Source organism: Oncorhynchus kisutch, linkage group LG21 (genome assembly GCF_002021735.2).
Source record: "Oncorhynchus kisutch isolate 150728-3 linkage group LG21, Okis_V2, whole genome shotgun sequence".
NCBI classification, from domain to species: Eukaryota; Metazoa; Chordata; class Actinopteri; order Salmoniformes; family Salmonidae; genus Oncorhynchus; species Oncorhynchus kisutch.
This window is the reverse complement of record NC_034194.2, coordinates 41,237,141-41,264,347: the sequence shown is the minus strand read 5'-3', so window position 1 is coordinate 41,264,347 and position 27,207 is coordinate 41,237,141. Positions and strand designations below refer to the sequence as shown.

Here is a 27,207-nt window from a genome sequence, read left to right as displayed (position 1 = left end):
GGAGCATGCAGACAGTTGGTTCAGAGAAACTCTTCGAAGCCTAAGGACAACACCTTACCGCTACTGCCACTCTGCATCCACAAGAGACTAAGATTCAAAAGCCACAAATACAGGTACGAGAGAGATTCGTTTGATTTCCGTGTGTGTGTGTGTGTGTGTGTGTGTGTGTCTGTGTGTGTGTCTGTGTGTGTGTGTGTGTGTCTGTGTGTGTGTGTGTGTGTGTGTGTGTGTGTGTGTGTGTGTGTGTGTGTGTGTGTGTGTGTGTGTGTGTGTGTGTGTGTGTGCGTGTGTGTGTGCGTGTGTGTGTGTGTGTGTGTGTGTGTGTGTGTGTGTGTGTGTGTGTGTGCATTGGATAAGATAATATTTATATTTTGGGAGGGGGTTGGAAGAAAAATATCTAATAAGAGAAATTGACACGCCGTTTGTGTAGTCATGGGTTTAATCCTTAATTATGCCTAAGGGTAATATCATTGGACAGAATGCTTATTACATTGTTTAGCCAATCATCATCATGTACTTTTCTCTATATTGTTTCAAAGGGTTCTGTTCCTTTCATTCACACTGGATTTTCTATCTTTCCTGATATACTTTATACCAGCATTTCTTAAACCTGGTCCTGGAAGACCCAAAGGGGTTCACCTTTTAGTTTTTACCCTAGCACTGCACACCTGATTCCACTAATCAACTCATCATCAAACCTCTGATCAGTGGAACCACGTGAGTGTAACACTAGAGCAAAAACTACAATGTGGACAACGTTGTGTCCCCAGGATATACATTCCACCTTGAATAACACTTGTATTTCCATTTACTCCATTTTGCTTTTCCCGTGTTTCATTGCGTTGTTATCACCTTGCTGTGTCCCCTGGCCCGTTACCACCGTGCTGAGTATGTTCCATTCCCATAGCATCATAGCAACTGTCCACCTGTTTCTCTGGCTCGCCAATTCATTAACAGAGGAATAAAAATCTCATCGAGAGTCACAACACTCAGCCTATCTGCTGACTTCGTAGTTGTCCTTCGTTTCAGTAGTTATCGTCCAGCTAAATCATGCTTTCACGAGGAACCTCTTTTGATGTCTTGTGTGTGTGTGTGTGTGTGTGTGTGTGTGTGTGTGTAATTTGTCCAATCAATGATGTCGGCGTGCAGAATTGATTTCTGCCGTAACATCAGGTACATGGTATCTTTAATTAGTGACTACTTGCGCCGTTATTACCGGATTTATCATCATAAATTAGTAACAGGAAGTTACATTAATTCATTATGTTCTAATCTATAAGAAGTGCTTGTAGTGTACAAAGCCCACTGGACCATGCACCTTTACGTATTGTTTTAAGTGTACAAGTGTGCACTACGTCATGTACCTTTATGTATTGTTTTAAGTGTACAAGTGTGCACTACGTCATGTACCTTTATGTATTGTTTTAAGTGTACAAGTGTGCACTACGTCATGTACCTTTATGTATTGTTTTAAGTGTACAAGTGTGCACTACGTCATGTACCTTTATGTATTGTTTTAAGTGTACAAGTGTGCACTACGTCATGTACCTTTATGTATTGTTTTAAGTGTACAAGTGTGCACTACGTCATGTAGTTTTATGCCACGTAGGCCTAAAGTGTTATGCCTTTAGGCCTACGTGCTTCAGAGGGGGGTTTATTAAGCTCTAACAGGATGGTTTATTAAGGTAGCAGAGGGATATAGCTTAAGGTAACTAGCTCTGACAGGATGGTTTATTAAGGTAGCAGAGGGATATAGCTTAAGGTAACTAGCTCTGACAGGATGGTTTATTAAGGTAGCAGAGGGATATAGCTTAAGGTAACTAGCTCTGACAGGATGGTTTATTAAGGTAGCAGAGGGATAAAGCTTAAGGTAACTAGCTCTAACAGGATGGTTTATTAAGGTAGCAGAGGGATATAGCTTAAGGTAACTAGCTCTGACAGGATGGTTTATTAAGGTAGCAGAGGGATATAGCTTAAGGTAACTAGCTCTGACAGGATGGTTTATTAAGGTAGCTGTAACGGCGTTCTTCGTTTGTCGAAAGAGAGTCGGACCGAAATGCAGCGTGGAAGTTACTCATGTTCTTTAATGAAGAAAGTGACGATACATGAAATAACTAAATAAATACAAAAACAACAAACGGAACGTGAAACTTATTACAGCCTATCTGGTGAACACTACACAGAGACAGGAACAATCACCCACAAAAGACAAAGCGAAACTCAGGCTACCTAAATACGGTTCCCAATCAGAGGCAACGAGAATCACCTGACTGCTGATTGAGAACCGCCTCAGGCAGCCAAGCCTATACAACACCCCTAATCAGCCGCGATCCCAAATACTACAAACCCCAATACGAAATACAATAACATAAACCCCTGTCACACCCTGGCCTGACCAAATATATAACGAAAAACACAAAATACAATGACCAAGGCGTGACAGAACCCCCCCCCCCAAGGTGCGGACTCCCGGACGCACCTCAAAACCATAGGGAGGGTCCGGGTGGGCGTCTGTCCATGGTGGCGGCTCCGGCTCGGGACGTGGACCCCACTCCATAAATGTCATAGTTCCTCCCCTTCGCGTCCTGGGATAATCCACCCTCGCCGCCGACCATGGCCTAATAGTCCTCACCCAGAACCCCACAGAACTGAGGAGCAGCTCGTGACTGAGGGGCATCTCGGGACTGAGGGACAGCTCGGGACTGAGGGGCAGCTCGGGACTGAGGGGCAGCTCGGGACTGAGGGGCAGCTCGGGACTGAGGGGCAGCTCGGGACTGAGGGGCAGCTCGGGACTGAGGGGCAGCCCGGAACAGAGGGGAAGCCCGGAACAGAGGGGAAGCCCGGAACAGAGGGGAAGCTCGGAACAGAGGGGAAGCCCAGTACTGAGAGGAAGCCCAGTACTGAGAGGAAGCCCAGTACTGAGAGGAAGCTCAGGTAGGTAGTAGGCTCCGGTAGATCCTGGCTGGCTGGCGGATCTGGAAGATTCAGGTTGACTAGCAGATCTGGAAGATTCTGGTTGACTAGCAGATCTGGAAGATTCTGGTTGACTAGCAGATCTGGAAGATTCTGGTTGACAGGCTGATCTGGAAGAATCTGGTTGACTGGCAGATCTAGAAGATCATGGCTGACTGGCGGATCTAGCTGCTCTATGTAGACTGACAGCTCTGACTGCTCCATGCAGGCTGACAGCTCCTTGCAGACTGGCAGCTCTTTGCAGACTGGCAGCTCTGGCTGCTTCATGCAGACTGACAGCTCTGACTGCTCCATGCAGGCTGTCAGCACCCTGCAGACTGGCAGCTCCTTGCAGACTGACAGCTCCCTGCAGACTGACAGCTCCTTGCAGACTGACAGCTCTGACTGCTCCATGCAGGCTGGCAGCTCCTTGCAGACTGACAGCTCCCTGCAGACTGACAGCTCCTTGCAGACTGACAGCTCTGACTGCTCCATGCAGGCTGACAGCTCCTTGCAGACTGACAGCTCCTTGCAGACTGACAGCTCCTTGCAGACTGGCAGCTCCTTGCAGACTGGCAGCTCCTTGCAGACTGGCAGCTCCTTGCAGACTGACATCTCTGGCTGCTTCATGCAGACTGACAGCTCTGACTGCTCCATGCAGGCTGACAGCTCCGACTGCTTCATGCAGGCTGACAGCTCCTTGCAGACTGACAGCTCCCTGCAGACTGGCAGCTCCTTGCAGACTGACAGCTCTTTGCAGACTGGCAGCTCCCTGCAGACTGGCAGCTCCTTGCAGACTGACAGCACCCTGCAGACTGGCAGCTCAGGCTGCTTCAAACAGGCAGGAGGCTCCGGCAGCGCAGGAGAGGAGGAAAACGCTGGCTGCGCTGAACAGGCGGGAGACTCCGACAGCGCAGGAGAGGAGGAAAACGCTGGCTGCGCTGAACAGGTGGGAGACTCCGACAGCGCAGGAGGGAAGGAAGGCTCTGGCTGTGCTGAACAGGGGGGAGACTCCGACAGAGCAGGAGAGGCGAGGCGCACTGTAGGCCTGATGCGTGGTGGGGGCACTGGTGATACTGGAGCGAGGACACGCACAGGAAGCCTGGTGCGGGGAGCTGCTACCGGAGGACTGGTGTGTGGAGGTGGCACAGGATGTGCAAGGCTAGGGATGTGCACAGGAGGCCTGGTGCGTGAGGCTGGCACCAACTTCACCAGCCGACTAACACGCACCTCAGGACGAGTATGGAGCACTAACTCAGGTGCCATCAAATCCCCGACACGATCCGTCGGACGAATATGATATCTATAGCACCAAGCTAGCAACTCCCTCATTACTCTCCACTCCACTTTCCCCATTAACTCCTTCACAGTCTCTGCTTCGCTCACCTCTAACACCGGCTCTGGTTCTGGTCTCCTCCTTCTTGGCTCCTCACGATAAACAAGGAGAGTTGGCTCAGGTCCATCTCCTGACTCAGCCACTCTCCCTCTGAGCCCCCCCCCCAATAAATTTTTTGGGGTGACTCTCGGGTTTCGCTCTGCGCCGCCGTGTCTGTTTCTCCAACTCCATTCGCCTATAGCCTTCTTCGCACTGCTCTAGCGAATCCCATGCGGGCTCCTGCACTCTCTCTGGGTCGGCCACCCACCTGTCAATTTCTTCCCACGTCGTATACTCCATGCCATTGCTGTCCATAACGTCCTCCTTTCGCTTTTCCTGCCTGTTACCACGCCGCTCGGTCCGTATGTGGTGGGTGATTCTGTAACGGCGTTCTTCGTTTGTTGAGAGAGAGTCGGACCGAAATATTAAGGTAGCTAGCTCTAACAGATGGGTTTATTAAGGTAGCTAGCTCCAACAGGATGGTTTATTAAGGTAGCTAGCTCTAACAGAGGGGTTTACTAAGGTAGCTAGCTCTAACAGGGTGGTTAATTGATGGGAATTGATGTAAAAATATCACTAGCTACTTTAAACAATGCTACTTAATATAATGTTTACATACCCTACATTATTTATTATCTCATATGTATACATATATACTGTACTCTATAGCATCTACTGCATCTTTATGTAATACATGTATTACTAGCCACTTTAAACTATGCCACTTTGTTTACATACTTATCTCATATGTATATACTGTACTCGATACCATCTACTGCATCTTGCCTATGCCGCTCTGTACCATCACTCATTCATATATCTTTATGTACATATTCTTTATCCCTTTACACTTATGTGTATAAGGTAGTAGTTTTGGAATCGTTAGCTAGATTACTCGTTGGTTATTACTGCATTGTCGGAACTAGAAGCACAAGAATTTCGCTACACTCGCATTAACATCTGCTAACCATGTGTATGTGACAAATAAAATTTGATTTGATTTGATTTAATTAAGGTAGCTAGCTCTAACAGAGGGGTTTATTAAGGTAGCTAGCTCCAACAGGATGGTTTATTAAGGTAGCTAGCTCTAACAGAGGGGTTTATTAAGGTAGCTAGCTCTAACAGAGGGGTTTATTAAGGTAGCTAGCTCTAACAGAGGGGTTTATTAAGGTAGCTAGCTCTAACAGAGGGGTTTATTAAGGTAGCTAGCTCTAACAGAGGGGTTTATTAAGGTAGCTAGCTCTAACAGAGGGGTTTATTAAGGTAGCTAGCTCTAACAGAGGGGTTTATTAAGGTAGCTAGCTCTAACAGAGGGGTTTACTAAGGTAGCTAGCTCTAACAGGGTGGTTAATTGATGGGAATTTATGTAAAATATATCACTAGCTACTTTAAACAATGCTACTTAATATAATGTTTACATACCCTACATTATTTATCTCATATGTATACATATATACTGTACTCTATAGCATCTACTGCATCTTTATGTAATACATAAAGGGGGGTGACCTGAAATATTCTGCTTTTACAAACTGTTATGCTGTTTTCAAATGAAACACAATACCTTGCTCTTGTTAAAGCTTTTAGAATTTAGCTTGTCTCCTTGCTTTGGGAGATGATCCCTGAACGTAGGTTTTTTTTTTCCGTAGGTTTTTCCACTGTTCCTAGACCAGTTAACCCACTGTTCCTAGACCAGTTAACCCACTGTTCCTAGACCAGTTAACCCACTGTTCCTAGGCCGTCATTGAAAATAAGAATTTGTTCTTAACTGACTTGCCTAGTAAAAATAAAGGTAAAATTCAATTAAATTCTACTTCCTCTTTGTCCTTTAGCACCCAATTACACCAGACAGAATACCCCAACATTATAATCCGAATACCTTGCATTATAATCCATACAAGCTGTAGCCTGGGGTTTTATTTTTGTATTTTTTTGATAGATGGAAAGAGATTTAAAAAAAAAAAAAAAACGTTATCTGTAGGCTATGATTATTGTTGTTTTTCTCCGAAATAAAAGGCATAATCAGTACGATCCTGAATATGATTAGAAAATAAGTATTGTGGAGCTGAAGGTCTGCCCTAAAGCTGCTCCATCTGTTCTCCATCATAATAACCCTAGGAGATTGCAGTGTCATACTGCATAATATAAACAGTCTGCTCAATTAAACTAACACGACGATGCTGGAAACGGATAGAATCAGTGGTGGTCTATCATGTTGTCACAGGCTTCGATATAATAGAATTACTTCATATTATCCACACAAATGCTATTTTATTAAGCGAAACCTCGTCCCCAGGCTGGCGCAAGAGGATTGCGCAAAGCATTACAAATGTATTTCAAATTCTGTAGGATAGAAGTGGCAAAACCCCTGAAGACACAGTGCTACTTTCAACAGACCTAGACACAGTGCTACTTTCAACAGACCTAGAGACAGTGCTAATTTCAACAGACCTAGAGACAGTGCTAATTTCAACAGACCTAGAGACAGTGCTAATTTCAACAGACCTAGAGACAGTGCTAATTTCAACAGACCTAGAGACAGTGCTAATTTCAACAGACCTAGAGACAGTGCTAATTTCAACAGACCTAGAGACAGTGCTAATTTCAACAGACATAGAGACAGTGCTAATTTCAAAAGACCTAGAGACAGTGCTAATTTCAACAGACCTAGAGACAGTGCTAATTGCAACAGACCTAGAGACAGTGCTAATTGCAACAGACCTAGAGACAGTGCTAATTTCAACAGACCTAGAGACAGTGCTAATTTCAACAGACCTAGAGACAGTGCTAATTTCAACAGACCTAGAGACAGTGCTAATTTCAACAGACCTAGAGACAGTGCTAATTTCAACAGACCTAGAGACAGTGCTCATTTCAACGGACCTAGAGACAGTGCTAATTTCAACGGACCTAGAGACAGTGCTAATTTCAACAGACCTAGAGACAGTGCTAATTTCAACAGACCTAGAGACAGTGCTAATTTCAACAGACCTAGAGACAGTGCTAATTTCAACAGACCTAGAGACAGCAACATCAGAGGTACTCATGATGAAACTACTTCTAAAGGTCAACAGCACATTGGGCACAGATGTCAGTTCAACGTCTAGGTTTGATTTCCATTTGGTTGAGTTGTCAACTAACGTGAATTCAATGTGAAATCAACAACAACAACATTTTTGTAAATCCAATCAGTATTCCACATTGATTCAACATCATCACGTTGCATTTTTTGTTGTTGTTGTTGTTGAAATGATGTGGAAACAACGTTGATTGAACCAGTTTTTTTTGGCCCAGTGGGACCTGAACAAGTGTCACTGAACTGAACACTCCTCTCATAGTTATTTCCTTACACAGACATCGGTTTAACTCTCTTCCTCCAGACAGTACATTTACATAATCTATTTACATTTTATTAATTTGACAGAAGCTTTTTATCCTGAGAGACTTATCAGTGGGCCAAAAAAAAAAAGGTTGATGTTTTCCTTTTAATCCATTTTGACAATTGGGTTATAATCAGTACCTGCACAATCTCATGTCTTCCTTCACCTTGGCATTAATCCCTGTACATCCTGTACATACTATACCTATCCCGTATCCCCAGCCTCTGCTGTTTGACAGTGATTCAACCTTCTCCTGTGTGATACCACAGGTGTGTGGATCCATACTGCAGGATTAGGATCTATACAGGGTTGTTGCAGACCTGGGTTCAAACGCTATTTGAAATCTTTCAGATAACCTTGAGAGTTTGCTTTAGTCTGCGTGGAGTTCCAAGCGGGCAGTGTTTGCCGTTTTGCGATATTTATATTGGTTTATTGCACCAGAAATCCTTAATCACTTCCAGCTAAAGTATTTGAAATGATTTCAAATACTAATTGAGCCCAGGTCTGGAGACAGGAGTGCGCTGCTGTTTACCAGCTGCTGGTATAATCAGGTAGTCCTACCCTGGGAGGATTAGCACATTGTCTCTGGCTCAGATATAGATCAGTCATTTCACATTTCCTCCTCCAGAATGACTGCTTAACAGAGATTCTGACAGACTATCGCACTCAATCAGCGTCGCTCTTCTACATCGTATTGTCAAATATGTTGAAGCCCATTCGGAAAAGTGATGTTGACACACCTGGTTGTAAAATCCAAGTGAAGTGAGCTGAGTAATTGAACAAAAGGGCTCTGAGAAATGATGTATATAAACCCTTTAAACATTTCAAAGAGAAAATTACAAGTGTTTAAGTATTTTTATGTTATTGTAATATAGTGGGTACAGTAACATTAGAATTTAAAAAAACAATTATACTTTAATTTTAAGGAAAATGTTTTGATATATTTCTTTAGTAAAAATGTTATGTTTAGCTCACATAATATACTGTAAAAATATGTATTAAGGTTGTCTGTGATAGAATAAACGTGTCAGAAAACAAATGTAGACGTGAATAAGCAGTGGGGGAGAGAGGTGTGATGGCTTTTAAACAGCGCCCCCTATCAGTCGTCTAATGTCTATATAAATCACTGGTTCTGAGGCACTACAACTTCACATCTACTAGTTAGCATAGACATTGGAATTTACACTCTGAGAAAAAAACGGGATCCAAAAGTTTTTTGGGGGCTGTCCCCATAGGAGAACCATTTTCAGTTCCAGGTAGAACCCTTTTAGGTTCCAGGTAGAACCCTCTGTGGAAAGGTTTCTACATGGAACCCAAAAGGGTTCTACCTGGAACCATAATGGGTTCTTCAAAGGGTTCTCCTATATGGGAGCAGTGGAAGAACCATTTTAGTTTTTTTTTTTTCTAAGAGTGTAGTCATTTCTTGAAGAACCGTCCTCACCCCTGTCTTGTCCTCGGAAACACTGTCTGCTCTTTATATCTCGTTATATACAGTATTTATGTCATTTCAAACAAGTGAAAAAGTTATTATCAAACAGAACATCGTAAAAAAAAAAACTTCAAGTCACTTCTCAAAAACGTATAAAAAAACACTAATGATGTGTGAAGATTGAAGATTTAATATGAGAGAGAATTTTAATCGTTTCAAAATCATTTTCTCCTCGAAAATCACCTTACCTTAGTCTGACATAGAATAGCCCTTTTCAATATTCACTCTGCACGTCTTTATGAACGCTGGAAAGACATATGTGACATCATATATATGACATCTCAATGCCTTATTATCCTCATGATCATATAATGGCACCAAATGGTACCCTCGTCCCTATATAGTGCACTACTTTGGACCAGAGTCCCATGGGAATAGGGTGCAAGTTAGTGTCTAATACAGGAGTAAAGTACCAGGGCCTTATGTTGGTATCTAATACAGGAGTAAAGTACCAGGGCCTTATGTTGGTATCTAATACAGGAGTAAAGTACCAGGGCCTTATGTTGGTATCTAATACAGGAGTAAAGTACCAAGGCCTTATGTTGGTATCTAATACAGGAGTAAAGTACCAGGGCCTTATGTTGGTATCTAATACAGGAGTAAAGTACCAGGACCTTATGTTGGTATCTAATACAGTAGTAAAGTACCAGGGCCTTGTGTTGGTATCTAATACAGGAGTAAAGTACCAGGGCCTTATGTTGGTGTCTAATACAGGAGTAAAGTACCAGGGCCTTATGTTGGTGTCTAATACAGGAGTTAAGTACCAGGGCCTTATGTTGGTGTCTAATACAGGAGTAAAGTACCAGGGCCTTATGTTGGTGTCTAATACAGGAGTAAAGTACCAGGGCCTTATGTTGGTGTCTAATACAGGAGTAAAGTACCAGGGCCTTATGTTGGTGTCTAATACAGGAGTAAAGTACCAAGGCCTTATGTTGGTATCTAATACAGGAGTAAAGTACCAGGGCCTTATGTTGGTATCTAATACAGGAGTAAAGTACCAGGACCTTATGTTGGTATCTAATACAGTAGTAAAGTACCAGGGCCTTGTGTTGGTATCTAATACAGGAGTAAAGTACCAGGGCCTTATGTTGGTGTCTAATACAGGAGTAAAGTACCAGGGCCTTATGTTGGTGTCTAATACAGGAGTTAAGTACCAGGGCCTTATGTTGGTGTCTAATACAGGAGTAAAGTACCAGGGCCTTATGTTGGTGTCTAATACAGGAGTAAAGTACCAGGGCCTTATGTTGGTGTCTAATACAGGAGTAAAGTACCAGGGCCTTATGTTGGTGTCTAATACAGGAGTAAAGTACCAGGGCCTTATGTTGGTGTCTAATACAGGAGTAAAGTACCAGGTCCTTATGTTGGTATCTAATACAGGAGTAAAGTACCAGGGCCTTATGTTGGTGTCTAATACAGGAGTAAAGTACCAGGGCCTTATGTTGGTATCTAATACAGGAGTATAGTACCAGGGCCTTATGTTGGTATCTAATACAGTAGTATAGTACCAGGGCCTTATGTTGGTGTCTAATACAGGAGTATAGCACCAGGGCCTTATGTTGGTATCTAGTACAGGAGTAAAGTACCAGGGCCTTATGTTGGTATCTAATACAGGAGTATAGTACCAGGGCCTTATGTTGGTATCTAATACAGGAGTAAAGTACCAGGGCCTTATGTTGGTGTCTAATACAGTAGTATAGTACCAGGGCCTTATGTTGGTATCTAATACAGGAGTAAAGTACCAGGGCCTTATGTTGGCATCTAATACAGGAGTATAGTACCAGGGCCTTATGTTGGTATCTAATACAGGAGTAAAGTACCAGGGCCTTATGTTGGTGTCTAATACAGGAGTAAAGTACCAAGGCCTTATGTTGGTATCTAATACAGGAGTAAAGTACCAGGGCCTTATGTTGGTATCTAATACAGGAGTATAGTACCAGGGCCTTATGTTGGTATCTAATACAGGAGTAAAGTACCAGGGCCTTATGTTGGTATCTAATACAGTAGTATAGTACCAGGGCCTTATGTTGGTATCTAATACAGTAGTATAGCACCAGGACCTTATGTTGGTATCTAATACAGTAGTATAGTACCAGGGCCTTATGTTGGTATCTAATACAGTAGTATAGCACCAGGGCCTTATGTTGGTATCTAACACAGGAGTAAAGTACCAGGGCCTTATGTTGGTATCTAATACAGGAGTAAAGTACCAGGGCCTTATGTTGGTGTCTAATACAGGAGTAAAGTACCAAGGCCTTATGTTGGTATCTAATACAGGAGTAAAGTACCAGGGCCTTATGTTGGCATCTAATACAGGAGTATAGTACCAGGGCCTTATGTTGGTATCTAATACAGGAGTAAAGTACCAGGGCCTTATGTTGGTATCTAATACAGGAGTAAAGTACCAGGGCCTTATGTTGGCATCTAATACAGGAGTATAGTACCAGGGCCTTATGTTGGTATCTAATACAGGAGTAAAGTACCAGGGCCTTATGTTGGTATCTAATACAGGAGTAAAGTACCAAGGCCTTATGTTGGTATCTAATACAGGAGTAAAGTACCAGGGCCTTATGTTGGTATCTAATACAGGAGTATAGTACCAGGGCCTTATGTTGGTATCTAATACAGGAGTAAAGTACCAGGGCCTTATGTTGGTATCTAATACAGTAGTATAGTACCAGGGCCTTATGTTGGTATCTAATACAGTAGTATAGCACCAGGGCCTTATGTTGGTATCTAATACAGTAGTATAGTACCAGGGCCTTATGTTGGTATCTAATACAGGAGTATAGCACCAGGGCCTTATGTTGGTGTCTAATACAGGAGTAAAGTACCAGGGCCTTATGTTGGTATCTAATACAGGAGTAAAGTACCAGGGCCTTATGTTGGTGTCTAATACAGGAGTAAAGTACCAAGGCCTTATGTTGGTGTCTAATACAGGAGTATAGTACCAGGGCCTTATGTTGGTGTCTAATACAGGAGTAAAGTACCAGGGCCTTATGTTGGTATCTAATACAGGAGTAAAGTACCAGGGCCTTATGTTGGTATCTAATACAGGAGTAAAGTACCAGGGCCTTATGTTGGTATCTAATACAGGAGTAAAGTACCAGGGCCTTATGTTGGTATCTAATACAGGAGTAAAGTACCAGGGCCTTATGTTGGTGTCTAATACAGGAGTAAAGTACCAGGGCCTTATGTTGGTGTCTAATACAGGAGTATAGTACCAGGGCCTTATGTTGGTATCTAATACAGGAGTATAGTACCAGGACCTTATGTTGGTATCTAATACAGGAGTAAAGTACCAGGGCCTTATGTTGGTATCTAATACAGTAGTATAGTACCAGGGCCTTATGTTGGTATCTAATACAGGAGTAAAGTACCAGGGCCTTATGTTGGCATCTAATACAGGAGTATAGTACCAGGGCCTTATGTTGGTATCTAATACAGGAGTAAAGTACCAGGGCCTTATGTTGGTATCTAATACAGGAGTAAAGTACCAAGGCCTTATGTTGGTATCTAATACAGGAGTAAAGTACCAGGGCCTTATGTTGGTATCTAATACAGGAGTATAGTACCAGGGCCTTATGTTGGTATCTAATACAGGAGTAAAGTACCAGGGCCTTATGTTGGTATCTAATACAGTAGTATAGTACCAGGGCCTTATGTTGGTATCTAATACAGTAGTATAGCACCAGGGCCTTATGTTGGTATCTAATACAGTAGTATAGTACCAGGGCCTTATGTTGGTATCTAATACAGTAGTATAGCACCAGGGCCTTATGTTGGTATCTAACACAGGAGTAAAGTACCAGGGCCTTATGTTGGTATCTAATACAGGAGTAAAGTACCAGGGCCTTATGTTGGTGTCTAATACAGGAGTATAGTACCAGGGCCTTATGTTGGTATCTAATACAGGAGTAAAGTACCAGGGCCTTATGTTGGTATCTAATACAGTAGTATAGTACCAGGGCCTTATGTTGGTATCTAATACAGTAGTATAGCACCAGGGCCTTATGTTGGTATCTAATACAGTAGTATAGTACCAGGGCCTTATGTTGGTATCTAATACAGTAGTATAGCACCAGGGCCTTATGTTGGTATCTAATACAGGAGTAAAGTACCAGGGCCTTATGTTGGTATCTAATACAGGAGTAAAGTACCAGGGCCTTATGTTGGTGTCTAATACAGGAGTAAAGTACCAAGGCCTTATGTTGGTGTCTAATACAGGAGTATAGTACCAGCGCCTTATGTTGGTGTCTAATACAGGAGTAAAGTACCAGGGCCTTATGTTGGTGTCTAATACAGGAGTAAAGTACCAAGGCCTTATGTTGGTATCTAATACAGTAGTATAGTACCAGGGCCTTATGTTGGTATCTAATACAGGAGTAAAGTACCAGGGCCTTATGTTGGTATCTAATACAGGAGTAAAGTACCAAGGCCTTATGTTGGTATCTAATACAGGAGTAAAGTACCAGGGCCTTATGTTGGTGTCTAATACAGGAGTATAGTACCAGGGCCTTATGTTGGTGTCTAATACAGGAGTATAGTACCAGGGCCTTATGTTGGTATCTAATACAGGAGTAAAGTACCAGGGTATTATGTTGGTATCTAATACAGGAGTATAATACCAGGGCCTTATGTTGGTATCTAATACAGTAGTATAGCACCAGGGCCTTATGTTGGTATCTAATACAGGAGTAAAGTACCAGGGCCTTATGTTGGTATCTAATACAGGAGTAAAGTACCAGGGCCTTATGTTGGTATCTAATACAGGAGTAAAGTACCAGGGCCTTATGTTGGTATCTAATACAGGAGTAAAGTACCAAGGCCTTATGTTGGTATCTAATACAGGAGTAAAGTACCAGGGCCTTATGTTGGTGTCTAATACAGGAGTAAAGTACCAGGGCCTTATGTTGGTATCTAATACAGTAGTAAACGGTGGCAATGTGAGTCAGAAGCGCAAAACTTTGTTGGTTGGTCGGATCGTGAGCGAGCGTCAGCGCGTGTTCCTTCTTCGTGTTCCTTCTTCGTGTTCCTTCTTCGTGTTCCTTCTTCGTGTTCCTTCTTCGTGTTCCCCCACACTCTCTTTTTTTTCTCTTGTTTCCTCGCTCTCATTCATTTCCTCCCTATTAAAACCACCAGGCAGCTAATGCACAGTACAATTACTGAGGCTGATAATGAACTCTCCTTTTGTGACTCTTTAGTGAACGTATTGCACTGTGTATGAAACAAGCTGCTTCCTGCATCGCTGTCGGGCCGACTGAGAACTCTTTCTTCATCCACTTTACAGAACAGGCCCTCGAGGTCTGTCTATCCTATCTGGAAAGTGGACACACCTGACCAATTGAACTTTTCTCAGTTGTATTATGCTGTTGTTGTTGTTGTTATTTTTGGTGTTGTTGTTGTTGTGCCCCTGCTCACCCCTTTGAAATGAGCGACTAACCTCCTCTTTCCTCACCTCTGTGTCTTCTCACCAGGCCGTGCCCTACTCCACATACCCTACACTTCCGGGCCTCCACCCTCTTCCCGTCCCTATTGCCCATCCGTCCCGCCCCTCCCTCTGTAGTGAGTCATGAAGTGGTCCCTGTGGAGCCTACTGCTGCTGGTGGTGCGTCTGTGTTCCCCAGGACGAAGTGACTGCCAGGGTGACTGCCTGGCCTGTGGTCTCCTACTACCCCTACCCAACCCCCAGACCCAGCAGCAAACATTCAACACACTGGTGAGTGACTGTGTGTGTGTGTATGTCCTGCATGCAGAATGGGGATGATGGTTGTATGGATGATGGTTGTATGGATGATGGTTGTATGGATGATGGTTGTATGGATGATGGTTGTATGGATGATGGTTGTATGGTGGTATGGATGATGGATGTATGGTTGTATGGATGATGGTTGTATGGATGATAGATGTGTGGATGATAGATGATAGTTGTATGGATGATGGTTGTATGGATGATGGTTGTATGGCTGTGTGGATGATAGATGGTGGTTGTATGGATGAAGGGTGTATGGTTGTATGGATGATGGATGTATGGTTGTATGGATGATGGTTGTATGGATGATGGATGTGTGGATGATAGATGATGGTTGTATGGATGATGGTTGTATGGATGATAGATGTGTGGATGATAGATGATAGTTGTATGGATGATGGTTGTATGGATGATGGTTGTATGGCTGTGTGGATGATAGATGGTGGTTGTATGGATGAAGGGTGTATGGTTGTATGGATGATGGATGTATGGTTGTATGGATGTATGGTTGTATGGATGATGGTTGTATGGATGATGGTTGTATGGATGATGGATGTGTGGATGATAGATGATGGTTGTATGGATGATGGTTGTATGGATAATAGATGTGTGGATGATAGATGATGGTTGTATGGATGATGGTTGTATGGCTGTGTGGATGATAGATGGTGGTTGTATGGATGAAGGGTGTATGGTTGTGTGGCTGATGGATGTGTGGATGATGGTTGTGTGGATGATGGATGTGTGGGTGTGTGGATGATAGATGTGGTTGTATGGATGATGGTTGTATGGATGATAGATGATGGTTGTATGGATGATGGTTGTATGGATGACGGTTGTATGGATGTGTGGATGATAGATGATGGTTGTATGAATGAAAGTTGAAGTGTGATCATCATTGTTTATTTGGAGAGAAAAAAACGTTCTCCCTAAAAGTTTTACGACACAGCATTTACAAGTTAGAACAGTAATGGAATATTCTGCCATTAAGGTGACTCATGGGATGTAGTAGTGCTAATGTAGATAATCATTCTAATGATGCTTCTGACTGAGGTAGCTTAACGAAGCAAATAGCACACCTGGGTTTAAACACTATTAGAAATATTTTTGTTCAGTGTTTGCTCTAGCTTGCCTGGAGTGCCAGATGGGGTGATGAGTTTTTCAGTACTGGGACTATTCTATAGGTTCCATTAAGCCAGTCAAGCTTAATCAAGCCCAGCTCAAGTATTTGAAATGGTTTCAAATACTCTTTGAACCCAAGTAGTTCTGAGACATAGCAGTGCTGACAATGATTCTGTGGGCTGGTGCAGCTGGGGGATGGAGCTCTGTGGTTATATAGCAGCTAATTGGCTGGTGCAGCTGGGGATAGAGCTCTGTGGTATTATAGCAGCTAATTGGCTGGTGCAGCTGGGGGATAGAGCTCTGTGGTATTATAGCAGCTAATTGGCTGGTGCAGCTGGGGATAGAGCTCTGTGGTATTATAGCAGCTAATTGATTGGTGCAGCTGGGGATGGAGCTCTGTGGTATTATAGCAGCTAATTGATTGGTGCAGCTGGGGATAGAGCTCTGTGGTATTATAGCAGCTAATTGATTGGTGCAGCTGGGGATAGAGCTCTGTGGTATTATAGCAGCTAATTGATTGGTGCAGCTGGGGATAGAGCTCTGTGGTATTATAGCAGCTAATTGATTGGTGCAGCTGGGGATAGAGCTCTGTGGTATTATAGCAGCTAATTGATTGGTGCAGCTGGGGATGGAGCTCTGTGGTATTATAGCAGCTAATTGATTGGTGCAGCTGGGGGATGGAGCTCGGTGGTATTATAGCAGCTAATTGGCTGGTGCAGCTGGGGGATAGAGCTCTGTGGTATTATAGCAGCTAATTGATTGGTGCAGCTGGGGATAGAGCTCTGTGGTATTATAGCAGCTAATTGATTGGTGCAGCTGGGGATGGAGCTCGGTGGTATTATAGCAGCTAATTGATTGGTGCAGCTGGGGATGGAGCTCGGTGGTATTATAGCAGCTAATTGATTGGTGCAGCTGGGGATGGAGCTCGGTGGTGCTCTGTATTAGCAGTTTATGAGGGTGATGCAGACAGAGATTGATGATTGACACATTGTATCAGGAACTTCTAGATGGAAAGATTGTGGTTTTATTGTTTTATTGGTACATAGATTCCCCACCACTCACTGAGAGATTGTGAGGCCATTACATGGTCTGCATTCACACACACACACACACACACACAAATTGCTGCAAAGATCTGACGTGAGGAGAATCTCCCGGTGATCCCATTTCCATTTGATACGGATTAATCATTTCCGTCAAAAGCTACCCATTCTCTTTTGATGTGAGCCGCATTTCACACAACTCTCTTCAATTAATCTCCAATCCGAAGGGGATTAGTTAACAGGATTTACTGTTTACTTCATCAAAACGGACAATTACAGCTATCATGGGCCTGTCAGGTACGGCATGAGTCTCAAATGACTCCCTTTAACCCAAACAAACGTACAGGGCTACTTGACGCAGAGGACATATAGTCTTAACTCTACTAACACCTCTCCCTGTCCTTCTCTGTCCACAGGTGTGTCTGTTGGAGTGTGAGGGTCACATCTCTACTGCCCTCACCTGGGAGCTGTGTCAGCGAGCCATCCTACCGCACTACCTACTCCCACCAGATGGCGGTGCTGTGTCTAAGAGAGCAGCAGAGGAGCTGAACCTGGGCCCTGTACACCTGGAGTCTGATGGACAACTTCTCTACTCTGCAGCCATGGAGCACTACCAGCAGGACAGGGAAGACCAGGAAGACAGGGCCCTGGAGCAACGTGATGCCCAGTACGACTCCTCCCCACTGGGCTCGACCGAGGAGGAAGACTCCCTGGCTCTGGAAAACAGGGAGGAGAAGAAGGAGGAAGAGGACAGGAGGAGGAGCAGTCAGGGGGAGGGAGGAGATGAGGAGGAGGAGGCGGCCACGGTCCAGCTGACCAAGCGTTTTGGGGGCTTCCTGAAAGGTCACCACGGTTATAGGAAGTTTATTGGCGGGCCGGTGGGGCGGCCACTGCAGAAACGCCTAGGAGGGTTCATCGGGATCAGGAAGTCGGCCAGGAAGTGGAACAACCAGAAGAGGGTGAGCCAGCTCCTCCGGCAGTACCTGGGGATGACCAGCAGCAGCATCCCTGGCCGCGGTGTTGGTCGGTTCAATAACCCAGGCCAGGGATTCAGGAGGCTACCCAGCCGGCTGTAGCCTCCCCTTCCCTCCACAAAACCCTGGGGGAGCAGAATTCTCTTCTCCTTCCCTCCACAACCCCCTGGGGCAGCAGAATTCTCTTCTCCCCTTCCCTCCACAACCCCCTGGGGGAGCAGAATTCTCTTATCCCCGTGCCTCCACAACCCCCTGGGGGAGCAGAATTCTCTTCTCCCCTTCCCTCCGCAACCCCCTGGGGGAGCAGAATTCTCTTATCCCCGTGCCTCCACAACCCCCTGGGGGAGCAGAATTCTCTTCTCCCCTTCCCTCCACAACCCCCTGGGGGAGCAGAATTCTCTTATCCCCGTGCCTCCACAACCCCCTGGGGGAGCAGAATTCTCTTCTCCCCGTGCCTCCACAACCCCCTGGGGGAGCAGAATTCTCTTCTCCCCGTGCCTCCACAACCCCCTGGGGGAGCAGAATTCTCTTCTCCCCGTGCCTCCACAACCCCCTGGGGGAGCAGAATTCTCTTCTCCCCTTCCCTCCACAACCCCCTGGGGGAGCAGAATTCTCTTCTCCCCTTCCCTCCACAACCCCCTGGGGGAGCAGAATTCTCTTCTCCCTGTGCCTCCACAACCCCCTGGGGGAGCAGAATTCTCTTCTCCCCTTCCCTCCGCAACCCCCTGGGGGAGCAGAATTCTCTTCTCCCCTTCCCTCCACAACCCCCTGGGGGAGCAGAATTCTCTTATCCCCGTGCCTCCACAACCCCCTGGGGGAGCAGAATTCTCTTCTCCCCTTCCCTCCGCAACCCCCTGGGGGAGCAGAATTCTCTTCTCCCCGTGCCTCCACAACCCCCTGGGGGAGCAGAATTCTCTTCTCCCCTTCCCTCCACAACCCCCTGGGGGAGCAGAATTCTCTTCTCCCCGTGCCTCCGCCCTCCCAAGAACCTCCATAGAAATTATAATAACTATAGTTTACCGTTTGTCTACTATTATTTGAGCGTTCTATTCCTATAGTTCCCAACTATGTCTACAGGGACCGTGAACTCCCTCGTACCTCATCAGCCTAATGAAGAAGAGTAATGATATGGTCATTCTGAAACCCATCCGGTGTTGTGAAGAGAAGTAAGGAACGTTTCCTTCCAGCCAATCAATGTTTCTCCCATTCTACCACCCCAGTTAATGAACTGCATCCTGAAAAATAAAAGTACAATGTAATATTGTGTGTCAGTATCGTAAAATCCAGACGACATGATCCTGGATATAATACCAACCCATGTTAGGATGATGACTGGATGGATGTTTATGATGTATGTATGCACTTTATTTGCACTGTTCACGGTCTCTGGGTCATTAAAGAACTGGTGATCTGCATCTTCTCTATTCTGAGAATATACTGTATGTCACTGGGCAGAGAACAGTCGTCACTATCTGGCCAAGTTGCAAAGTTGGAAGCTCTGCCTATTCTACATTTCTCTTCTTAAAATCTGATTTTAAACCTAACCCTAACCTTAATCCTAAACTTAACATTTACCTCCAACCTTAGGCTTGCCCACCTCATTTTTTATTTCCACCAAAAAGCTCCTTTAAGTTTTTCATAAATGTTTCTCCTTTTTCATAAATGTTTACTCTATAGCCAATTTAGATTTTGCAGCTTGGGCATATAGTGGGAACCACAGATTGGATCAGCTACCAGACAGTAGATATTAGGGTAACACTGCCAACTGGTGTTGTGTTGGTAGAGTAGATCAGCATCCCAGACAGTAGGGTAACACTGCCCCCTGGTGTTGGTAGAGTAGATCAGCACCCCAGACAGTAGGGTAACACTGCCAACTGGTGTTGTGTTGGTAGAGTAGATCAGCATCCCAGACAGTAGGGTAACACTGGCCCCTGGTGTTGGTAGAGTAGAATCAGCATCCCAGACAGTAGGGTAACACTGCCCCCTGGTGTTGGTAGAGTAGATCAGCATCCCAGACAGTAGGGTAACACTGCCCCCTGGTGTTGTAGAGTAGGTCAGCATCCCAGGCAGTAGGGTAACACTGCCCCCTGGTGTTGGTAGAGTAGATCAGCACCCCAGACAGTAGGGTAACACTGCCCCCTGGTGTTGGTAGAGTAGATCAGCATCCCAGACAGTAGGGTAACACTGCCCCCTGGTGTTGTGTTGGTAGAGTAGATCAGCATCCCAGACAGTAGGGTAACACTGCCCCCTGGTGTTGGTAGAGTAGATCAGCATCCCAGACAGTAGGGTAACACTGCCCCCTGGTGCTGTGTTGGTAGAGTAGATCAGCATCCCAGAGAGTAGGGTAACACTGCCCCCTGGTGTTGTGTTGGTAGAGTAGATCAGCATTCCAGACAGTAGGGTAACACTGCCCCCTGGTGTTGTGTTGGTAGAGTAGAATCAGCATCCCAGACAGTAGGGTAACACTGCCACCTGGTGTTGGTAGAGTAGATCAGCATCCCAGACAGTAGGGTAACACTGCCCCCTGGTGTTGGTAGAGTAGGTCAGCATCCCAGGCAGTAGGGTAACACTGCCCCCTGGTGTTGGTAGAGTAGATCAGCATCCCAGAGAGTAGGGTAACACTGCCCCCTGGTGTTGTGTTGGTAGAGTAGATCAGCATTCCAGACAGTAGGGTAACACTGCCCCCTGGTGTTGGTAGAGTAGAATCAGCATCCCAGACAGTAGGGTAACACTGCCCCCTGGTGTTGGTAGAGTAGATCAGCATCCCAGACAGTAGGGTAACACTGCCCCCTGGTGTTGGTAGAGTAGATCAGCATCCCAGACAGTAGGGTAACACTTCCCCCTGGTGTTGTGTTGGTAGAGTAGATCAGCATCCCAGACAGTACGGTAACACTGCCCCCTGGTGTTGGTAGAGTAGGTCAGCATCCCAGACAGTAGGGTAACACTGCCCCCTGGTGTTGGTAGAGTAGATCAGCATCCCAGACAGTAGGGTAACACTGCCCCCTGGTGTTGGTAGAGTAGATCAGCATCCCAGAGAGTAGGGTAACAATGCCCCCTGGTGTTGTGTTGGTAGAGTAGATCAGCATTCCAGAGAGTAGGGTAACACTGCCCCCTGGTGTTGGTAGAGTAGATCAGCATCCCAGACAGTAGGGTAACACTGCCCCCTGGTGTTGGTAGAGTAGATCATGTCCTGTATTTGTCTTCTAGGATACATACCAAACTGAATTTACCACCTATCTGATAAAAAAAAAAGGCAAGATGAGAGATATGTGCATGTTATCTTCTTGCTACTGTATGAAACACAGTTTGTCTGCTTGTCTGAAAATACTCAATAACACAACACTATGTTATGGTTTTAGGTTAGAATTTCACCTGTTAGAGGTTGATATTGTTTTGCCACTCATACCTTTAGGCAGTATTTATCCAGTGGGGTATGTTAAAGAGTGTGTGTTTGTGAGTACATGTCTCTCGTTCATACACAAAGAACTTGTGTACATTTCTAATGTGTATTATTGTTTAAAAGTCTTTAAGAAACCTGTATAGAGAAAAATATAATAAATGAGTTTGCTATTTCTCTTGTGGATTGTCGATACAGAAAATTGTCAGTGCCCGATATTCTCAGTGGTTATTTCTGTTGATATATTATTTGAATGTGTTAATAACATTAGACAATACGTTTTTGTTGTTTCATTCGAAGGCTAATACACATTTTGTTGTCTAATTGCCTGATCCCTTGGTAGTGGTCCAATAGTAGAATTGGGTTCAATTCCAATTAAAATCAATCAATACAGAAAGTGTTTTGAATAAAAATTCTAAACTTTTGAAATAATTTGCTTCTCCTCTTCCATTTATTGAGAAATCATTGAGAACAAACACAATTTTTTAAAAATTGGACTGCCCAATTCAAAATGACCCCAATACTGTCCAGAAGCTTATACAGACAGAACCATAACAATGCTTACCAAGATGGGGAAGAGTAAAATACTGTTATGGAAGGAACTGACTCGATTAAAAACCACAACGAGTCAAACCAAATGTAGCTTATTTATCATTATCCTTGTAAAATACATTTCCCATAAAATGTGCCAAAACATAAACCTCTGCCTACCTCTCAGGCGGGACAGAAAGACAATCATTTAAAAAGAGACACACACACAAAATAGTCCAAAGGAAGAACTCATAGATAGCACACCATGTAGAAGTAACAGGTTTCCATCACCTCCGTAGTAGAGACCACAGGGAAGAATGGAATGTTGAAGAAGAAGAGAAAAAACATACAGTGGAAGGGGAGGAGAGATGCTCTCAGTGGAAGGGGAGGAGAGATGCTCTCAGTGGAAGAGGAGGAGAGATGCTCTCAGTGGAAGAGGAGGAGAGATGCTCTCAGTGGAAGGGGAGGAGAGATGCTCTCAGTGGAAGAGGAGGAGAGATGCTCTCAGTGGAAGAGGAGGAGAGATGCTCTCAGTGGAAGGGGAGGAGAGATGCTCTCAGTGGAAGAGGAGGAGAGATGCTCTCAGTGGAAGGGGAGGAGAGATGCTCTCAGTGGAAGGGGAGGAGAGATGCTCTCAGTGGAAGGGGAGGAGAGATGCTCTCAGTGGAAGGTGTGTAGAGATGCTCTCAGTGGAAGAGGAGGAGAGATGCTCTCAGTGGAAGGGGAGGAGAGATGCTCTCAGTGGAAGGGGAGGAGAAATGCTCTCAGTGGAAGGGGAGGAGAGATGCTCTCAGTGGAAGGTGAGGAGAAATGCTCTCAGTGGAAGGTGAGGAGAAATGCTCTCAGTGGAAGGTGAGGAGAAATGCTCTCAGTGGAAGGTGAGGAGAAATGCTCTCAGTGGAAGGTGAGGAGAGATGCTATCAGTGGAAGAGGAGGAGAGATGCTCTCAGTGGAAGGGGAGGAGAGATGCTCTCAGTGGAAGGTGAGGAGAGATGCTATCAGTGGAAGGGGAGGAGAGATGCTCTCAGTGGAAGGTGAGGAGAAATGCTCTCAGTGGAAGGTGAGGAGAAATGCTCTCAGTGGAAGGTGAGGAGAAATGCTCTCAGTGGAAGGTGAGGAGAAATGCTCTCAGTGGAAGGTGAGGAGAGATGCTCTTAGTGGAAGGGGAGGAGAGATGCTCTCAGTGGAAGGGGAGGAGAGATGCTCTCAGTGGAAGGTGTGTAGAGATGCTCTCGGTGGAAGGTGTGTAGAGATGCTGTCAGTGGAAGAGGAGGAGAGATGCTCTCAGTGGAAGGTGTGTAGAGATGCTCTCAGTGGAAGAGAAGGAGAAATGCTATCAGTGGAAGGTGAGGAGAAATGCTCTCAGTGGAAGGTGAGGAGAAATGCTCTCAGTGGAAGGTGAGGAGAAATGCTCTCAGTGGAAGGTGTGTAGAGATGCTCTCAGTGGAAGGTGTGTAGAGATGCTCTCAGTGGAAGGTGTGTAGAGATGCTCTCAGTGGAAGGTGTGTAGAGATGCTCTCAGTGGAAGGTGGAAGGAACCTGGGGACAGATCGGTTTCCTGTATAGAAGAAGAAGAATCCTGGATGGAGAGCAGTTAAGGGTTAAGTGTCTTGTTCAAGAGTTCAACCAGGGATGGATATGAAGCTAGCCCGCTAGTACCGTTCAGACCAGCTTAGTAGGATATGAAGCTAGCTTGCTAGTACTATTCAGACCAGGCTTGTAGGATATGAAGCTAGCCCGATAGTACCGTACAGACTATACTAGTAGGATATGAAGCTAGCCCACTAGTACTATTCAGACCAGGCTAGTAGGATATGAAGCTAGCCCGCTAGTACTATTCAGACCATACTAGTAGGATATGAAGCTAGCCCGATAGTACCGTACAGACCAGGTTAGTAGGATATGAAGCTAGCCCGCTAGTACTATTCAGACCATACTAGTAGGATATGAAGCTAGCTTGCTAGTACTATTCAGACCAGGCTTGTAGGATATGAAGCTAGCCCGCTAGTACTATTCAGACCAGGCTAGTAGGATATGAAGCTAGCCCGCTAGTACTATTCAGACCAGGCTAGTAGGATATGAAGCTAGCCCGCTAGTACTATTCAGACCATACTAGTAGGATATGAAGCTAGCCCGCTAGTACTATTCAGATCAGGCTAGTAGGATATGAAGCTAGCCCGCTAGTACTATTCAGACCATACTAGTAGGATATGAAGCTAGCCCGATAGTACCGTACAGACCAGGTTAGTAGGATATGAAGCTAGCCCGCTAGTACTATTCAGACCAGGCTAGTAGGATATGAAGCTAGCCCGATAGTACCGTACAGACCATACTAGTAGGATATGAAGCTAGCCCGCTAGTACCGTTCAGACCAGGCTAGTAGGATATGAAGCTAGCCCGATAGTACTGTACAGACCAGACCATACTAGTAGGATATGAAGCTAGCCCGCTAGTACTATTCAGACCAGGCTAGTAGGATATGAAGCTAGCCCGCCAGTACTATTCAGACCAGGCTAGTAGGATATGAAGCTAGCCCGCTAGTACTATTCAGACCAGGCTAGTAGGATATGAAGCTAGCCCGCTAGTACTATTCAGACCAGGCTAGTAGGATATGAAGCTAGCCCGCTAGTACTGTTCAGACCAGGCTAGTAGGATATGAAGCTAGCCCGCTAGTACTATTCAGACCAGGCTAGTAGGATATGAAGCTAGCCCGCCAGTACTATTCAGACCAGGCTAGTAGGATATGAAGCTAGCCCGCTAGTACTATTCAGACCAGGCTAGTAGGATATGAAGCTAGCCCGCCAGTACTATTCAGACCAGGCTAGTAGGATATGAAGCTAGCCCGCTAGTACTATTCAGACCAGGCTAGTAGGATATGAAGCTAGCCCGCTAGTACTATTCAGACCAGGCTAGTAGGATATGAAGCTAGCCCGCTAGTACTGTTCAGACCAGGCTAGTAGGATATGAAGCTAGCCCGCTAGTACTATTCAGACCAGGCTAGTAGGATATGAAGCTAGCCCGCTGGTACTGTTCAGACCAGGCTAGTAGGATATGAAGCTAGCCCGCTAGTACTATTCAGACCAGACCATACTAGTAGGATATGAAGCTAGCCCGCTAGTACTATTCAGACCAGACCATACTAGTAGGATATGAAGCTAGCCCGCTAGTACTATTCAGACCAGGCTAGTAGGATATGAAGCTAGCCCGCCAGTACTATTCAGACCAGGCTAGTAGGATATGAAGCTAGCCCGCTAGTACTATTCAGACCAGGCTAGTAGGATATGAAGCTAGCCCGCTAGTACTATTCAGACCAGGCTAGTAGGATATGAAGCTAGCCCGCTAGTACTGTTCAGACCAGGCTAGTAGGATATGAAGCTAGCCCGCTAGTACTATTCAGACCAGGCTAGTAGGATATGAAGCTAGCCCGCCAGTACTATTCAGACCAGGCTAGTAGGATATGAAGCTAGCCCGCTAGTACTATTCAGACCAGGCTAGTAGGATATGAAGCTAGCCCGCCAGTACTATTCAGACCAGGCTAGTAGGATATGAAGCTAGCCCGCTAGTACTATTCAGACCAGGCTAGTAGGATATGAAGCTAGCCCGCTAGTACTATTCAGACCAGGCTAGTAGGATATGAAGCTAGCCCGCTAGTACTGTTCAGACCAGGCTAGTAGGATATGAAGCTAGCCCGCTAGTACTATTCAGACCAGGCTAGTAGGATATGAAGCTAGCCCGCTGGTACTGTTCAGACCAGGCTAGTAGGATATGAAGCTAGCCCGCTAGTACTATTCAGACCAGACCATACTAGTAGGATATGAAGCTAGCCCGCTAGTACTATTCAGACCAGACCATACTAGTAGGATATGAAGCTAGCCCGCTAGTACTATTCAGACCAGGCTAGTAGGATATGAAGCTAGCCCGCCAGTACTATTCAGACCAGGCTAGTAGGATATGAAGCTAGCCCGCTAGTACTATTCAGACCAGGCTAGTAGGATATGAAGCTAGCCCGCTAGTACTATTCAGACCAGGCTAGTAGGATATGAAGCTAGCCCGCTAGTACTATTCAGATCACACCAGGCCAGTCAAAGTTTGTTCTTAGAAATATTGTATGGCGCATACTTTGGACCCAAATGTTACCCAGGGCAACTAGCCAGTGCCCATCCCTGTGTATAGCTAACTCCTATGGTTGTTGCCATGCTACACAGCACAAACAGGTCTGGGACGGAAGAACATTGGTAGGCCTACCACATAACACAGTCTAACCTACTAGCTACTAGCACCACCATCGCACACTGACGTACTTCTCAGGTCAACGTATAAAAAAACTGAACTTTATTCCTCGAGGGGAAAATAAACAAGGTAGAAAAAAAGGAAGTTGTTTTTGTTGATGGCTTTACAGGCCCTGATCCTGATCGCGTCCTCTCTTTTTCAGTCTCTTTCTTTCATCATCCTTCGTTCACACACTCGTTTAGTCTGTGAAGCGCTGGCAGGCTTTCTTCCAGCGGCAGGCTGTGCACCACTGCTCCTTGTGCTCCACTCCGTACACCTTACGACACTTCTTAGCCTCCCCTCGTCCCTTCCTACAGGGATGATACACAAGAAACGTTTCAGCCTCCCCTCGTCCCTTCCTACAGGGATGAAACACAAGAAACGTTTCAGCCTCCCCTCGTCCCTTCCTACAGGGATGATACACAAGAAATGTTTCAGCCTCCCCTCGTCCTTTCCTACAGGGATGATACACAAGAAATGTTTCAGCCTCCCCTCGTCCCTTCCTACAGGGATGATACACAAGAAATGTTTCAGCCTCCCCTCGTCCCTTCCTACAGGGATGATACACAAGAAATGTTTCGGCCTCCCCTCGTCCCTTCCTACAGGGATGATACACAAGAAATGTTTCAGCCTCCCCTCGTCCCTTCCTACAGGGATACACAAGAAATGTTTCAGCCTCCCCTCGTCCCTTCCTACAGGGATGATACACAAGAAATGTTTCAGCCTCCCCTCGTCCCTTCCTACAGGGATGATACACAAGAAATGTTTCAGCCTCCCCTCGTCCCTTCCTACAGGGATGATACACAAGAAACCAAGATGGGGACATTTGGCAGACTAATAGTATACATAATATTGAGAAAAGGTTGTGTTAGAGAGAATAAGTTACACATTCTCCATCATGTTTCTTATCTAGCCATCTAATCATG

At 45.3% G+C, this 27,207-nt stretch overlaps 2 protein-coding genes across 4 annotated transcripts in view; one reads left to right on the top strand and one right to left on the bottom strand.

Annotated features, from left to right (window-relative positions):
• On the top strand, window positions 1-21,913 carry LOC109879632 (proenkephalin-A-like). The gene is made up of 3 exons (XM_020471795.2): window positions 1-113; window positions 14,671-14,912; window positions 17,527-21,913. The coding sequence occupies exons 2-3, from the start codon at window positions 14,766-14,768 to the stop codon at window positions 18,184-18,186; spliced, it is 807 nt and encodes a 268-aa protein (XP_020327384.1). The 5' UTR covers window positions 1-113; window positions 14,671-14,765; the 3' UTR covers window positions 18,187-21,913.
• LOC109879618 (zinc finger protein 395) overlaps window positions 21,911-27,207 on the bottom strand; it is a 16,201-nt gene continuing 10,904 nt past the window's right edge. For all 3 annotated transcript variants that reach the window (XM_031800310.1, XM_031800308.1, XM_031800309.1), the window contains exon 10: window positions 21,911-26,592. In XM_031800310.1, coding sequence (XP_031656170.1) covers window positions 26,481-26,592 — 112 coding nt within the window. In that variant the 3' untranslated portion in view covers window positions 21,911-26,480. The remainder of the gene's footprint in view (window positions 26,593-27,207) is intronic.